At 45.8% G+C, this 17,105-nt stretch overlaps 1 protein-coding gene across 6 annotated transcripts in view; it reads left to right on the forward strand.

The window, feature by feature from the left end:
• The window catches only part of FOXN3 (forkhead box N3), a 361,722-nt gene that overhangs the window by 187,625 nt on the left and 156,992 nt on the right, over window positions 1–17,105 (forward strand). For all 6 annotated transcript variants that reach the window (XM_059688361.1, XM_059688370.1, XM_059688395.1 and 3 more), the window contains one exon: window positions 8,000–8,136. In XM_059688361.1, coding sequence (XP_059544344.1) covers window positions 8,000–8,136 — 137 coding nt within the window. The remainder of the gene's footprint in view (window positions 1–7,999; window positions 8,137–17,105) is intronic.

The following is a 17,105-nucleotide window of genomic DNA, read 5'->3' on the forward strand; positions in this document are numbered from 1 at the left end:
GCTTGGGGATGCATTCTGGAATTCGGGGAGGCATTCTGGAATTCTTGGGAAAGCCCTGGCACTGCTTCTGGCCCCTGTTGTGGGCACCTTTGCCTCTCACCATCTAGAGAGGCCTGGGGAACAGGAGCCTACAGGAACGACTCTCGCTAGATGGGGTTTGGTAGGAAGGTAAGAGGAGGTGCAGTGGGGACATCTCTGGCAGGCTGTGTATTCCAGTGGGGCATGCCCAGGTGGGAGCTGGCGGGTGCCCTGAACGGGAGTGTGGGCATTGCGTGCGCCCACAGGAGGTGCGTGTGGGAGCGCATGCGTGCATAGCCTTAACACCTTGCTGTCTGTCCCGCAGGGCTCGTCTCTTCCCTCTTGTTTCCCTGTGGACTTTTGGCCAGCTCGTGCAGTCACTGCAGTTGTTTGTTGCTTATCTTCCTCTGGAGGCTCTGCCCCCTCCCATCCTTTGTGTCCTGATGGCCTGCCCAGCACCCCATACTCCCTTAGCTCCCTACAAGTGTTACTACAAGCGTTGTTAAATGACTGGCTTCAGAGTGGGGCCCAAGGAAGTGTGAATGGGTTTTTGACCCATTGAAGTCTGGGTTCTTGCCCACCCCTCCTCCATTCCCCCATTCCTCCTCCTCTTCCTCTCTTTCTCCTGTTTGCCAGCTTGGGCCTGAGGAGCCAGTTCCCAGCAGAGGAGGAGCCAGCTGCAGGGGCGGGGGGCAGTCTCGGGAGCTGAACTAGGCAGGACTGGGTGTCGGGGTGAAGCAGGGCGCCTCTCGGGGACTAGCTAGGCATCCACAGCGGAACAAACCTCGGCTATTTCCAGGAGACTTAGCCTGCCTTCCAGATCCTGGGAAAACCTGTGTCTTGGCTAGAAAGGCAACTGCAGAATCAGCAGCTCGGGGCCTCCTGCCTACACAGCTACAAGTGTCCTGGTGCGAGTGACTGGACGTTATTCCGGTTTCCACGTGAGCCCACGGAACCCAGAGGGAACAGAAGAGCGGCCTCAGAGGGCAGCCCTCCCCGCTCCAGGACCCCTTTTCTCTAAGGCTGCTCCTTCTGCCTGCCCCAACTCTGCCCAGCGAAAGCTCTAAATTTGCTCTTCTCCCGCCCTGCCCCAGGGCAGTGTGGAGGCCGAGCCTCTCCACTTAGGGAGGGGGTGGCAGGGACCACAGGGCCCTGGGCACCCAGGAGGCCTTGATGCCAGAAGTGACTCCAAGCATGGCTTCCTCAAAGTCTCATCCCTCCTGGCTTCTCAGGGACCAGGTGTGGCTTTGTTTTATTTTCATCCTTCCATTTTCACCTCCATCGTAGTGTATCCGATAACAGAACGCTGCCTTTGGACCAAGGAAAGTAGCGTCAGACAATGGAAAACAAAAGTTGTGCGTGGTTCTTTTTTTTTTCCCCCCCGATGAAATCTGCATCATTTCACAGTTTGACAAGTTCTGCTGCTACGGGGCAGGGCGGCCTGGCTGGAGCCCAGTGTCAAGGAAAGCTGGCTGTGCCATATCTTTATCCTCACCATAAAGAGAGCAGTATTTGTTGAGCTTCTGACGTGTGTGTGCTGAAGACAGTATCATCTGATTTAATCCTCACAACAGTCCTACGAGGCAGGTATCACTATATCCCTGCCCTTTTACAGATGCGGAAACTGGGGCTCAGAGCAGGTAAGTAACTCGCCCAAGGTCGCACAGCTGGGAAATTGAAACAAAGCTTGGTCCCAGGCCTCCCTGACTCCAGTGTCCATGTCAACCAAGTAAGGGCTATCCCTGGAAAGCTCAGTAATTTGCTTCACTGCCCTTACAGATGCATGGAGCTGGCCAAGAACAGGAAAACGGCAGTGTGGGGCAGCTCGGAGGGCGCTGGAGAAATGCAGGCTCATGAATACCAATTAACCTATTGAAATATGCTCAGCGCATAGAGTTAAGAGCCTATGGGATGATTTAATCTAATACATAGATGAAGCCAACCCAGCGAGGTCGATAAACTGCACATACACCGTGATTTCAGAAGGCAGTGACATGAGGTGTAGCTCAACTCATCATCCGCTCAGATTACCAATGGGCTCCCTCATTCCATTCTGTGTCTATACCTCCTGTGTACCTCCAAACCCCCAGTGGTCCCCCTTTCCTGCTTGGAGCTCTTGACTTAGATCTTCATTGGCACCCTCTTGCGAATCCCACAGGACCCTCCCAGCTCTCCCAGCCCCTGCAGACCCCTTACCTGGTTTTAGGGCCCCAGCACTGCAGGAGCTCTGAGTCTGAACTCTGGGTTTGCGTGTGGAAGCTGAGCGCAGGGGCAGTGAAGGCTGGACTGTGGTTTTGAAAATACAGTGTCTGGAAGCACAGCCTTGTCTATTAGTTTACGGTTGTGGCTGCTTTTGTGCTCCAGGGCAGAGCTGAGTAGTTGCGACAGAGACCATATGGCCCACAAAATCCAAAGTATTTACTCTGACCCTTTAAGAAAAAGTTTACCAACTCCCACTGTAGAGCAACCAGCTGATGTTGAACCTCTAAAGCCAGACCGCCTCAGACCTCCCTCTGTAGGTTCAGGAGCCTTTCCTGTGTAAAGATTGGGATCGCCAAGGGCACAGCAGAAGGGGAAGAGGTGGCGGATGTCCAGCAAGTTCTTTCGATTTCCTGGATCATGCTTTTTTGTTGTTGTTAATCCTCCCTTGAGGATATTTCTCCATTGATTTTTTTTTTTTAAGAGAGAGTGGAAGGGAGAGGGAGAGACGGAGAGAAACATCGATGTGAGAGAGAGAGACATCGATTGGTTGCCTCCACCACATGCCCCGATGGGGCAGGGGGATCTAACCTGCAATGGAGGTACATGCCCTTGACCAGAATTGAACTTGAGACCCTTCAGTCTATGCGCTGACACTCTATCCACTGAGCCAAACCGGCCAGGGCCATCAGTCATTCTTAATACATCAGCGTCTCAAAGCTTGTATGTTCCAATGAGCCCTGAATTTTCCCCTTTCCCAATCTTTGATCCACTGCGTTGCTCAAACCAAAGACTTACTCTTTTCTTTTTCTTTTTCTTTACCTGCCACATTTTCTTTAACTTCTAATCCATCACCAGCTCCCGTTGGTTCTCCAGAGCCCACCCTGAAGCTGTCCTCTCTTCTCCATCTCCACTGCTCTGACCGGCCGCCATGGCTGGATGGAGGCCTCGGCTCCCTGCAGCTCTTGTCTTTCAACTCGTCACCCTCTTTATTTTCTTCACAGAAGCCATTACGGTCTGTCATGGCCTTGCATAGTTTTTTCTCTTCACTCTCCCCTCCCCCCTCTAGAATCCAGGCTTCAGGAGAGCGGACCCTGTTTGCTTGTTCTGCATTCACTAACGTGTCCCCACGTTGCCTGGCACACCCTGGGTGCCTTATGGATGAGGGGATGGATGAGGTGGTTGGTGTGGGAAACACCCTCAGAAATGACATCAGAAACATCAAAAGGGATGGTTTCAAATGTGCCAAGAACATGTATCCAGCTCCCTGCTCCATTCTGATGTGGGTCCTGCCCCCTCTCCCCCTTTCCCAAGCACAGCCCCGCCCTGCATGGGGTGTCACGTTGAGAGAGCCCTTCATTATTGCTGGACGTGGGCCTTATCCCCTAACAAGTGACAAGAAGAAAAACATGGGAACCGTTGTCCTCGGCCAGTGTTTACCACACTTTTGGAACCTAGATTCCTAGAAGTCTCTGTTACCTTGTGATCTCTGTGCACCTTTGTACATGTGTACTTACACGTTTCACAAAATACTACTTGCTCCAGGCATTTTCTAGTCTAGTCTATTTGGTTCTGTTCTGTTCCATTAAAACAGTGCCGGCTATTAACCCATTACATGGATTTCATGACCTGTTCGTGTGTCATAGTCCTCAGTTTGTGAACATTGTTTAAGTTACGGTCAGAACTCACCACCTGGAGGAGACCCCTACGAAGACGATGCCAGGCAAACCGCCAGATGCTGCCGTGCAGGTCCATGAGCTGCCAGAGACGGCCCTGGGTCTAGCGCGCTCAGGAAAAATGAAAGTCACTATAGAGGTTAGATTGAGGATTTGACTTAGTTGTTGTTCTTATCTCTCTCTTTTTTAAACCATTTCTCACTAATCAGTTCTACAATATCGACTCTTCGTGTGTGTGTGTGTGTGTGTGTGTGTGTGTGTGTGTGTGTGTTTTCCCTCTTATGTACTGATGTTTTTATTGCTAACAGGGAGTTGTCTGCTATTCCCCAGGTGTTTTTTAGTTAAAAAACAAAAAAGGTTGGCTCCTTCATATCTTATTACTCATTTACCCCTTTTACTTTTTACATTAGTTTTTTTCAAACTGTGTGTAAAATATATATTTATATAATGTTTATATATTATATAATATAATACGTATTCATATAATATATTTATATAATATTTATACACACACACACATATATATATATATATAATGTGAAAGTGTATTTATGAATGAAGATCTTTCTTCCCTTATGATTTTGAATTCCTTAACATTCAATGAAACATGACCCACACAGTTATGGTAAAAAAAAAAAACAACCCAACACAACCACCCATATTATTTAGATAAGATGCAGATACCTCTGAAAGCTCTTACTCTCAAACATACTGCACAACTGTAATAAAATTATAGCCTTTTCCCCTCCATTAAATGTAATTTTTCCTGACCTAAGAAATGAGCATTTTCTCCTGCATGTTTCCATCTGAAATGTTTTCAAGTCAACCTTCCTACAATTTTGAACCCTAGCATGAAACCAAGGAGAAGGCTTGTAAATAAGACCCAGTCATTCCTGCTTTCTGCTGTTCGCTCTCCGTTGTCAGGTCATTGGCAGGATTGACGAGATTGACAGTGATGCCGTGGGTGTATCCTGAAGAGGTGCTGCTTTTGTTTAGTTTTGGCTCTTTGGAAATTCTGAGATCCTGAAATTAGTGACTGGTCTGTAAACACCTATCAGGTTTTCTGGCCCTTCTCACTATAAAATGCAGGACTTGACCAAGGTAGACACCGTTATGATCCAAAGCCCAGGCAGATGGCTGCATTGAATGAATGAACTATGACTATGCGCTGACCAAGTCTGCAATTAAACCTCAGCTTGATGATCACTGTACAAAGATTGGGCCAAAGAAAACTTCCAGCAGCTAGGTTACTGTGAGCCAGAATTGGCTTCCTGGGCAAGGGAGAGGTGCAGTAGAGGAGACATGGAGTGAGAGGCGCATAGAAGGCTGATGTAATAATAGGGGGGGCGCGGGGGGGTGGGGGGCGGAGAGAGGATCTGAGAGAGTAGGAAAGCTCCTCCAAATGAATTTCTTAAACTACACCCATAAGTAGACTGTTACCTTCTCCTGCCACCAGCTTGCTGGAGGCCCCGCCCACTGCCACTGGCAGTATTTGGTGCTGCTTTCATGATGGACGGGTTTGGGGGAATCGGATGTGATTTACTGAAAGGCATTGCACAGCCAGCTCTGCTCTCTTCCTTCTGTCAGAAAAGAGATGTTCATGACGTCGTCACCATTTATTGGGACCTGCAGGTGCTGCCCCTGTTCTAGGTGTTTCACAAGCCATCGCTGGCCTCCACCAGTCTCTCGGGCCTTTATTTTGCCAACGAGGAAGCCAAGGCTTTCTGTGGGACCATGGCTTGCTCAGGGCCGCACAGGAGATGTCGGGCTCCAGAATTTCAGTTTTTATTGTAACTCCGCCCGCTTCTTGCACCTAGGTCAGTTACCTTGTGAAACGTTATCCCCACCCCAGCCCACCCCCATCCTGTGGTCTTCCCATTTGGTTTGTAAATAGTGTGGTAGTATAATCAACAAGCTACTTAGGTCAGGATTAGGAGAAACCACATTCTTGGCCTATTGTTATTTCCCTGGGAGGGTCCATTGTCCTTCCTTGCTGGGTCATGTTTTTTCCCTGTAAGATGAAGGGCCTAACTCTGAAAGCCGCTTTGATGAAAACAGAAGCCACTGGGTTCCCAGGGCTCAGATCACCTCTCTGCAGAAATGGTTGGGCTGCATGTGAGCCCGGGCCCTCCGGGTAGCTGGTTTGGGGCCTTGTGTTCAAGTGGATCAGAAAGGCCGGTCCCACTGGGCCCCCCATGGGCCTTGGATGCGGTCAGGGCAGGACCCCACTGCTCAGGAGCTGCTGGCTCTTGGGGGCTTTTGTGCTTTGCTTGACATTATCTACGTTCGGTAGTTATGGTCTACCCTGCCCCCTCTCTCCCTCCACATCCCTTAGCTTTTCCCTTTCTTCTAAAAAGCGAGTTGAGTACGTCTTTTCCAAAGAAAAGAACAGAGGGTCCACAGTAGATCATTTGGTGGCCTAACTGCTGTAACCATAGAGTCTCCTCAGTTCCCTGCACTCTGGCATGTCAGACCCGTGGCCGGCAGGCCACATACCTCGTTTGTGGCCCGCCAGCCCTGAGTTTGACCTGCATGCTCTGGGCTTGGAAATGGACACATGAAAGAAAAGGCCACAAAGGGATGCTGGATTTTCCCAAGTTGAAATCTTTGGCATCTTTACACAGCGGGGTGATTAAACTGGGGACGTGGGTCTGACGGACCTGTGTTTGGGGTCCGGGCTGCGCCTGGGAGCGGGTGACTGGGGTGACGGGCTCCCGCTTCTGACCTTGGCCTTGAGCAGCTCCCTGCCCTCAGCCCACCGGCAAGAGTTAATTGCGGCTCCCCTGCTTGCTGATGGTGCTGCTATTAAAGAATTCTAATGCATTCTGTGAATAAGTTTATAAGGAAATGATTTGGTGAACTGACTGAAATACACATATTTTTAAGCTTCTTTAAAGATTTTCAGACTCACTTATTTTCCTCAGAGATTTTCTTGGGCTCCCCCACCCGCTCCCCAGTAATAGTTAAGCAATTTTCTTGTTTGCTCTCTAAATCTTCCTGGAGTACAATAGTTCTGAAAATAAGAGAGTCCGTTGGCTGGAAACATGGGGTGGGCATGGGTTTATGTAATTTGACTTCTTTTCTCTCCAAATCAGTAAATATTTACAAATGACCTTATCAAACAGCCCGGGTACATTCGGTCACTTGAAAGCAGTCGGAGCAGGACTGCCCATCGGCCAGCTGCCAGTCCCATGGGCCTCGCGGGAGAGACTTTTTTTTTTTTTTTTTTTTTAAATAAAACGCCGTCCACAGACCAAAAGCCTCCCACAGAAAGTGGGCCTCAGCAAGTCTTTCTCATTCCATGTAACCAGTTTTATAAAATTTGCATTTTAAAGTTGGACTTCTAAAGACAACCCCGTTAGGCCTGCAGCAGAGCGCTGGGAACAGAGGAATCGGGAGATAAATGCAGGCTGGCTTAGGTTTACCGCAGGCCCGGTTCTTCTGTTTCTCGGGGGAGAATTACAGAATTCCACTTCAAGCTTAAATGTCATACTTTTGCGAGTTAGTAGGAAAAAAGGAGCAGATTACTTTTCTGGCTTGCAAAGTAGTACCGTGTAACAGGGTTGAAAAACAACAACAATTCTTGTTTTTCTAAAGCGGAGATGGAGAGGCATCCTTAGCCCACGTTTTCTTTCAGTGTTTCAAATCTGACATTTAAAATTCATTTTTAGAAGAGAGTGAATACGAGTTCTTCAAAGTTGACACTGAAAAATAGTAAAGGAATCTAAGTGTTTTGGCCGTTAAGATATGAACACGACAATATTACTGTCTCAGCCTCACCTGGTAATATCATGTTCATTTTGTCTGCGAGACTTCACCTGAGTTAAACTGAAGCGCAGGTTCTGGTTTCTGTTGTCCGAGTATAATTATAATACTACGGTATTTACGGCTGGCAAACAGTTGACAAATAAGTGAGAGAGGCTCTCAAAAAATAAGTGAATAATAGTAGCTATATATCTACTTCATGCAAAGTAATATTTTCTGTACTACTCACTTTTGTATATTATTTTTCTTAAATAAGTAACGATGATAATAGCTACACATCTACTTCATGCAAAATAATACTTTCTGTACTAATCACTGTTGTATTTTCATTTTCTTTGCAGAGTATTGGGAAAGGGTCATTGTGGTGCATAGACCCGGAGTATAGACAAAATCTAATTCAGGCTTTGAAAAAGACACCTTATCACCCGCACCCTCATGTGTTCAATACACCTCCCGCCTCTCCTCAGGCATATCAAAGGTAAGCAATTCAGACTTACTTTTTTTTTTTTTTGTCTACTGAAGTTGCCTTATATTGGCAGAGACCGGCGCTGAAACTAATTTAATAGACTGCATGCTTTTAAAATTAGGCAAATGAGAAAGAGAGAAAGTCTTATCGGAGGTACCTCTGCTGTTGTGTTTCTTGCAAACCTTACCGCTTTTGCTGCTTTGGAGGAATGGGTTTTCCGAAGGCTGCAGGGCGGGTGAGAGACTGCCTTCCGGGGTAGAAACATATACCAGGAAAAGTTGACAGCTCTGACTTCTCAGCGTGCCACAGTTTGTTGGAATAAAAGTACAGAATGAGCTGCGTAGGGGAGTCTGTCTTCCTGTCCTCTGACCGGAGTGCCTACAGTGTCCACTGCAGGACTCACCCCACTATTGTCGTTCTGGTCGCCATGTGGATGGGCTCCCGAGTGACGGTTCTGTTGTGGTTACTTGGTGTTTGCCTCTTCAAAGCCAAGCACAGAGAACCATGGATACATCTGTTCCCCTTCACATGCCCATTTGTGTTGCGGCAAGGAGGTCCCCGGTGCCGCTTCTACAAAGATAAAGTGGAGGGGAGATGTGTAGCTTGTTACTTTTCAAAGAAGTGTGATTAGTGTTAGATGGTGTGTTTTTTTAAAGCCACATAGAACAGAACCAACTTTTAAAATTGATTTTATCTTACATAGTGCTTGGCTTTGAAATAGAGCCCTCAATCCCACAGAAAGAATAATTTATTTATTTTTATCCTCACCCGAGGACATTTTTCCATTGATACTTAGAGACAGTGGAAGAGAGAGGGAAAGACAGGGAGAAACATCGATGTGAGAGAAACACACCAATTGGTTGCCTTCCACATGAGCCCCAACCAGGCTGACCGAGGTATGAGCCCTTGACCGGAATTGAACCCGGGACCCTTCAGTCCACAGGCTGATGCTCTATCCACTGAGCCAAACCAGCTAGGGCAGTGGTCGGCAAACTGCGGCCCCTTGAGTGTGGCTCTTCCACAAAATACCACGTGCGGGCGTGCACGTACAGTGCGATTGAAACTTCGTGGCCACACTCAAGGCGCCAAAGAGCCGCATGTGGCTCGCGAGCCACACTTTGCCGACCACTGAGCTAGGGTAAAAGAATAATTTTTAATGTCTAGTAATGTTTCTGTTGTGACCATCCAGCAAAGAGAAATTATCCTTGGACTGCGGGTTTATGTCAGTGAGAAATGGCGTGACTTCATAGATTTCCGCAGTTTTGTGGTCCATGGCTCTGCAGATCCTTTCTCTAGCCTTGTGCCCTGCAGAAAGGAGCCAGGGGGATGCTCGGAAACGGCGTTAATGAAGTTCCTGCGCATCTCAGTTGAGAGCATTCCATCACAGGGGTAGACAATCAGTCTTCAGCAAGAGACGGGGAGGAACAGCTGGGCTCTCTGAGAAGACTGCTGTATGTCTGCTTTTGCTAGGCGATTAGCGTGATGGTATCCATAGCAACCAGAGCGTCTCCATAGTAACGCGTAGCCGAGACAGGTGCAGTTGCATCACAAGGCTGTTTGTTGCCTGGCAAAAGGACAGGCCATTAGTACTTAGATATACGCTGTTGCCTTAGAAACAAATAACCTAACATAGCAACTACAGTAGGTTTGAAAGATTTGGGAGGGGAAGAAATGGTTGTAGCAGCTTCTGTCTATGTTCATAAAAATCAGCGGAAGCATACTTGATTGGAAATGACAACTTGAGGTCACAGAGCTGTCGGAGATAGAATGGGATTTTCCAGAGCAACCCAGCCAACGTTGTAGAAACATCCAGAAGGACAGAGCCATATGCCTGGTTCTCTTCTGGTGGCTGTAGCCACTCCTGAAATCTGGAAGGGAACTAGGATCAGAGTGGAGAATCGCCGACATACAGGGTTGGTGGGGGAGGAGATGACACCAGGTATTGGAATATTTCCCAGATTCTCTTGTTCCTTTGTCATTCTACTCTCCCTACCCTCCAGACCTCACAGAATACTCCTTCCTCTATTCCCCACCTTGGACCTCGGAAGTATTTCATATCCTTCGGCTGCTGGGGGAAGTTAAGAACATTTAGTGTTATTCACTGGGTCATATCGTTGGTTCATTTAGACCAGTGTTTTGTTGCCAAGCGTGACCCAAGGGAAACATGGTAATTATTTAATAATTTGAAGGATTATAGCAGAGCTCTGGGGGTTGCAGGAGGGATGCACACTCAGGCGAGGCTTCCCGAGCTGGCCCGAGCCTAATTAGATTTTTAACGTAGGCATAAAAATGCAGACGGACCAGAGCTTTGTTAATGAAAATGATTTCCAAACAATAACTCCAGATTCTGTACTGTCACCGCCAGTGCCTTGTCCCCTAGTTGACTGAAGAAAGAAAAAAGTTCCCATATTTACCCACCCCGGTACTTGGATTTCACCTCCATGAAGGTCACTGGATGTGGTGTGAGGTGACAGATCAGATTCTAACCGGCCTCTTCCATGTCTTAACTCTGTAAGAGCAAGTCACTTCTCTTTCCTGAGGACTGAAAGCCGTTCGTGGGAGAGCTTAGGGTACTAAATACTGGATGACTATACGATATTTGTATGACTTCTTTTTTTTTTTATTGCTTAAAGTATTACAAAGGGTATTACATATGTGTCCATTTTATCCCCCCGCCCTAGTTGTATGACTTCTAATGAGGTGGTATTCAGCTCCGTTCTAAGCCTCTGGCCACTTGTTGACGTGACTTAGGGAAGATGGAAATGGAGCAAAGTGAGTCATTAAACAGCGACCAGAAATGCCAACCTGACATGACATGGCTGGGTCTCCTGTGTCAGCTCCGTGCAGGCTTGCTGTGCGGGGCACCTGGGAAATGCTCAGCTTTCACGGATCTGGTACTTAGCATGTTGAAGATGGTGATTACGCTAGATGGGTGGTTATTGCTTGTACTCGCAGGTGTGCTTGGCAGGGAGCGCTCTGAGCCGAGCTGCAGGTGGCCAAACATTCTGCAGGGGAAAGGAGGGATCTGAAAACGCTGCCCCCACACTCTGTTCATGTCCGAAGTGCGTGCTCTCATTGCCAGTGTACTCTTAGATGGTTGTTAGGACGTTCCTGCTGCTTTTGATACCACATTTATGCATTGTTTTTCATGGGAATGCAGAGTTCAATGACATTAGCTCCTTATTAGGTTGCAGAGGCTGCCATGGCAAAGCAACAGCTGAGTAACAACAGGCATTCATTTTCTTTCCCTTCTGGAGGCTAGAAGGTCAAGATCAAGGTGTCAGCAAGGTTGACTCCTTCTGAGGGCACATCTGCTGTTTTGCTGGCATTTTTTGACGTTCGTTGGCCTGAAAAAGCATCACCCGGATATTCACGTGGTGCCCTGCTGGTGTGCTGCCGGTGCCCAAATTCCCACCTTTTGTAAGGACACTGTTCATATTGAACGAGGGGCCCACCCCTACCCCAGTATGACCTCATTTTAGTAATTACATCTCCAGTGACTCTATTTCAAATCAGGTCATATTCTCAGGTGCTGGTAGCCAGAACTTGAACATGAATTGGGGGAGATGGACACAATTCAACCCATAAAAGCCCTTTTTTTAAAGTAAGGCATTTTGCTGATAAAAAACATGGAGGAGAAGAAAGTAATGAAATGTTCAAAAACAAAAAGATGGGGCATGTCGGAGGGATACCAGAGCCAACCTGAAATTGCTCCCAATGGCCAAAACTGGGACAAGAAAACAACATAGCATTGGGTTGTAACCCAAAATCCTCCTATATAGTAAAAGGCTAATATGCAAAGTGTCCACTCGGGAGTTTGACCGGGAGACTGGGAGTTCGATCACCCTCTATGACGTGCGCTGATCACAGGAGGCGGCGCAGAACGAAGATAGGCCCCAATTGGCCCCAGCCAGGCCTTAGGGACCCTACCCATGCATGAATTTTGTGCACTGAGCCTCTAGTCTATATATATATAATAGGCTAAGTAACCGGTTGTATGTCCGACGTGCACTGGCAATTTAAAAATATTTCTTCTAATTAATTTCCTTTTAATGTGCATGACTCCATGCACCGGGCCACTAGTATGAAATAAATATCTCTGCGTCCACACTACTATAAACAAATGACTGACTGATTGGCTGTAGAGACAAATTTCCCCTACAGAAAAATTCAGATAAGTTAGGTAGGCACTCCTCCATTCCAGGAGTTAGAGCTTAACCTTTACAGTATTAGATCAAAGCCCTGTAAATAGCAGATATCCCATACCAATCTTCATGACAACAGATTGCTTTAAAAAGGCACGTACGTATGTGCATCGTATGTGATACCTTCACTGGTATAGGCACCGATCCAAAATCAGTTTATTGAAAAAGCACTTTAATCATCTCTCAGCACAGGTGGTAACAGGTTTTACAAATTAATCAAACAGCATGGTTTGTAGTTTCCTGGATGGTCAGTTTTCAGAGAAGGGAAATTTAATGAAATCCATCTACATCGGGAGACAGCTCAGCATCTCAGAAGCCTCTGTGTGATGGGTCAGCCATGATTGGGCTCTAGATGAACATAAGCCCTGATTGAGGAGACTTCCCCCCTCACCCCATTGAACCTTCCATTTGTTGTTTCAATATCTTCCCCCTAATAATGACAGACGATTTTATAGTTTGTGTAAAGTATAGTGGCCTAACATGTACGAAGTTAGAGAAATCCATAAGACTGTTGTTTGATCATCTAGATCTAAAAATTGATTTCTTGGATGACTTCAAGGTTTGCCGAATCAAAACATTTCAAGAAAGTTTCTGTTGCTCTCACTTTTATTTATTTATTTTTTGGTAAAGCAATTTTGGACATTTAAACTTATCATTTAGCTCTGTATGCCTCTCTTTGCTTCTTCTGAGCAATTTAATGGGCCGCAAAAATAAAGAAGTAAGTAAATACCACCTCTCCAAAGATTTAGCCTTTCAGATATTGAGGGCCTTTGTGAAAAGGGCTGATTTTAGTGCTGACTCAGCAAAAGATTCTAGTTTATCCTGCTTGCCTTTCTGTTCATGTGCTGTGAGTTTATTCTTTAAAACTCTTTCAATGCCTGTGTAGCAGAGTGATACCACTAAGAAGGTAGAAATTGTAGAGTGGTCAGCATACAGTTGCATTAATGACACCTTCAGATTCCTCAGCAGGTAACTAAGCTTTGGCCCAAGGAGTGAACTGATAATGGCGATGGGGGGCGGGGGATGGGAGGGGGTAGGGAAGGTGAGATGTGTGGGGAGCTCATCCTTTTAGACAATTAGACGATTAGAAAGTCCTCAGAATGTTAAGCTTGTTAATCCCCCCACTAAAATGCTGAATTTGCACACAGCAAGTAATCCCTTGCTTGGGTAACATCCAGTATTTTTTTTTTACCTTTTAAGACATCTGTCATTTCAGTTATTCAAAGTGGCATGCATTTAATAGTTGCCAGAAAAACTGCAGCGCCACAAGAAAGTCGGCGTTCACGTGCATTGAAGGAGTTTGTTAGATTGTTGTGTCATTGCAAGTTTTCATTCAGTCAAGCATAAAGGACTGTGAGGACTTAGGCTAGTTGCATCATTATTACACCACTTACTAGTCTATCTACTTGTAAGCAACAGATGTGATGGAAACTATAAATAGTTTTTTAAATGAATCTCATGTTCAATACACTTACTTGTGTAAGTTTAATTAAAAAGGGTGAGGCAGCCCTGGCAGGACGCTCAGTGGTTGGAGTGTCATCCTGTACACCAAAAAGTTGCAGGTTTGATTCCCAGTCAGAGCACATACCTAGGTTGAGGGGCTCTATCCTCTGTCAGGGAAGGTATGGGAGGCAACCGATCAATGTTTCTCTTTCCCTTCCTCTTTCTCAAAAATCAATAAAACATATCCTCAGGTAAGTATTTAAAATAAATAAATAAATAAATAAATAAATAAATAAATAAATAAATAAATTTAAATGGTGAGGTAGTACATATTTTGAATGAGTATGCTTAAGCTGCTAGAATAATTTTGCTTCAAATAATTTTTTAAAGAATGTTAACTTTTTGCCCTAACTGGTTTGGCTCAGTGGATAGAGCGTCAGCCTGCAACTGAAAGGTCCTGGGTTCAGTTCCAGTCAAGGGCATGTACCTTGGTTGTGGGCACATCCCTAGTAGGGGGTGTGCAGGAGGCAGCTGATCAATGTTTCTAACTCTCTATCCCTCTCCCTTCCTCTCTGTAAAAAATCAATAAAATATATATTTTTTAAAAAGAATGGTAAAAAAACATATGAAGCTGCATTACACTCAATATGGAGAGGGAAGCACCAAGTTAATGTGGTAAAATGGATGTGGGATTGAATGCCGAGATTTTCTAATAAGTACTTGGAAATATAAATTTAATTTTGTTAAAAAATGGAGGAGACAAATAATAGAAAAGGCTTAAAATTGTTAGAGGGGTGTCACTCATATAACAAACCATGCTCATTTACAGTGTGAGCTTTAAAAGCCCATTTGTTGGCTATAATTTTATTTGCATTTTAAATTATACTAGAGGCCCAATGCAAGAAAATTTGTGCAAGAGTAGGCCTTTCTTCCCCTAGCTGCTGGCACTGGCTTCCCTCCAGCACCCAGGACTCGGGCTGGCTTCCCCAGGCCGCCCACAGGCACCTGGGACCCAGGCTGGCTTCCCTCCTGCCCCAGCTTTATCAGGAAGGACTTCCGGAATGACATCCGGTCTAATTAGCATATTACCTTTTTTATTATTATTTATAGGTTCCAGTCAAGGGCACTTGACTTCCATTATATTTTCTGATTTGGTTTCAGAGTAGTTTTGATCTCAGCATCTTGCCTTCAATGTGCTGTCCATTGTATATTTCATTCTCATTTAATCCTATTTTATTTAAATGGAAAACTGTCCCTGCTATCTTTGAGCACTTACGTACTAGGCATATCATAGGAATATTGTGCCCAGTCATCCAAGTTTATTCTGTTTTCATACTCACTTTGGAAGTTGAATGTGTAAACAGCTGGGCTGATTTTATCTATTTTGCTCAGGTGCTGGGTAAAACTCATGGCTGAGAGAGCCACGTGGAGTGACCTCATCCTCTGGACTCTAGGGGCTCCTGGTTTGTACTCTAATAGCAGATATGTTAGGTTCTCTTCAGATTTACTACCTGTGAGTTTCTGTTGCTGGCTACTGAGATGATGGATAACATAGAGGTTCTGTGTCCCTGATTTTCCTGGTTAGAAAGTTAAAGTGTCGACCAGGATCAGGAGGAGTCTGGGGTCTTTGCCAGTTTGTTTCCTGTTTAGTTGGTTCTCCAAATAGCCAGCAAAGGACCTGGCAGATTCCTGATCCGAGCCTCTTAGATATTGTTAGAGGCAGGAAAGGTCTGCTAGGTGGGGCTGACGTGCATTCTTCCCAGAGGTGGGGGGTAGGTGGTGGGAGGGGGATTGATCTCCATGTTAGAAATGTGGAAGAACTGTCAAAAATGCACGAAACCAACGATGTGCAGTGTGAACACAGCCGGACAGTGTATGGTTTTGCAGTGGTATAAAAGAGGCAAATTTTTCATCTCAACAGAACATAAAAACCTATCACTGCTGTGTGTAAGCTTCTCATTACACTAACTGGGTCTGGATTTATAGCTTGGGGGGAGGGGTGTAAGAAATCGAGGTGTAATATAATAAGATTGGACAGTGGAATCCATTCTTCATAAAAGATTTGAGGGAGATAGAATAGGGGAAGGATTAGTTTCCTCAGCAGTGAATACGATTGGTCAAAAGGCAGTCTTAGGTAATATTAATAAATGAGATGTATTTGAACAAGCTGATATGGTGGCCAGTAGTTCACACTTCAGTGAGGATCAGACCCCACCAGGAAGCTTCTGTCCAGATAGAAGGAGCACTTTGACATAATGAAGGAAGTGGTCAGCGGGCTAGGGGGTTGGTGCCATCAGCTAGGAGGGGTTTAGGTCTAATGGGTAGACATTATTGAAAGAAAGATGTCTTTTTTTTAAGTTTTTAAAAATTGATTTTAGAGAGAGAGGAAGGGAGAAGGATAGAGAAATAGAAACATTGATGAGAGAGAAACATCAATCGGCTGCCTCCTTCAGGCCCCCTACTTGTGATGGAGCCCCAAACCAGGCATGTGCCCTGACCAGGAATCGAACCCTGACCTCTTGGTTCCTGGGTCAGTGCTCAACCACTGAGCCACATCGGCCGGGCGAAAGGTTGGGTCTTCAAGAAAGATCTAAGAGAATAGCATCAAGAACTGTGCCAGGCACCTACCAGGAGCTGGGTACCCATGGGGCTGCCGGTCAAAGCTGGACAACCAGCTGCCAAGATCCTTCAAAGAGATTTCATTTTTGCAGGGAGAATTTCAAGTTAATGCCTTCCGAACTCTTGAGTGTTTTAAGTCTGTCGAGTTGCAAGGACAGTAGAATGATGGGATATCGCTCCGCACACAGTGTTTGTCATTCTCTCAGCACACACTGTGTAGGCTGGAGACAAACATTAAGGGAAATATGCATGGCTCCGTTACTCAGAAATGAAAGGTCAGGTTCTTCTCTTGAAATTGCTAACTCCAGATTTCAAGACTGAGATGGTAGTTACTCTCCGCTCTGTGTCATCCAGCTTTTTGATTCATGCCCTGTAATTACCTCCCTTGTTTTAGTGACACTTCTTTGCATTTCCTCCGAGTGAGTAAAATTATCACTGCAGTGGTTTGCCAAGCAGAAGATCATTTCCAAAAGCTGTCCATCAAACCATAGACCTTCCCCCTATTGTTTACCCACTGAATTAGCGAGAGCAACACCCCCTCCTTTGTGTAAATCTCCGTGGGAGAGCCAAACTGGTGTCCTTGCTCTGTGGGATCACGTGTTTCTGGCCAGAGTCTTTGATCACATTCTTAACCTTTTGTTGTTTTTCCATGAGGTCCGTGTCGCATTATTTGTTTAAACCATCTTTGAGAACCTGCCGTATATGTGAAACTTG

Source organism: Myotis daubentonii, chromosome 1 (assembly GCF_963259705.1).
Source record: "Myotis daubentonii chromosome 1, mMyoDau2.1, whole genome shotgun sequence".
Taxonomy (NCBI): domain Eukaryota; kingdom Metazoa; phylum Chordata; class Mammalia; order Chiroptera; family Vespertilionidae; genus Myotis; species Myotis daubentonii.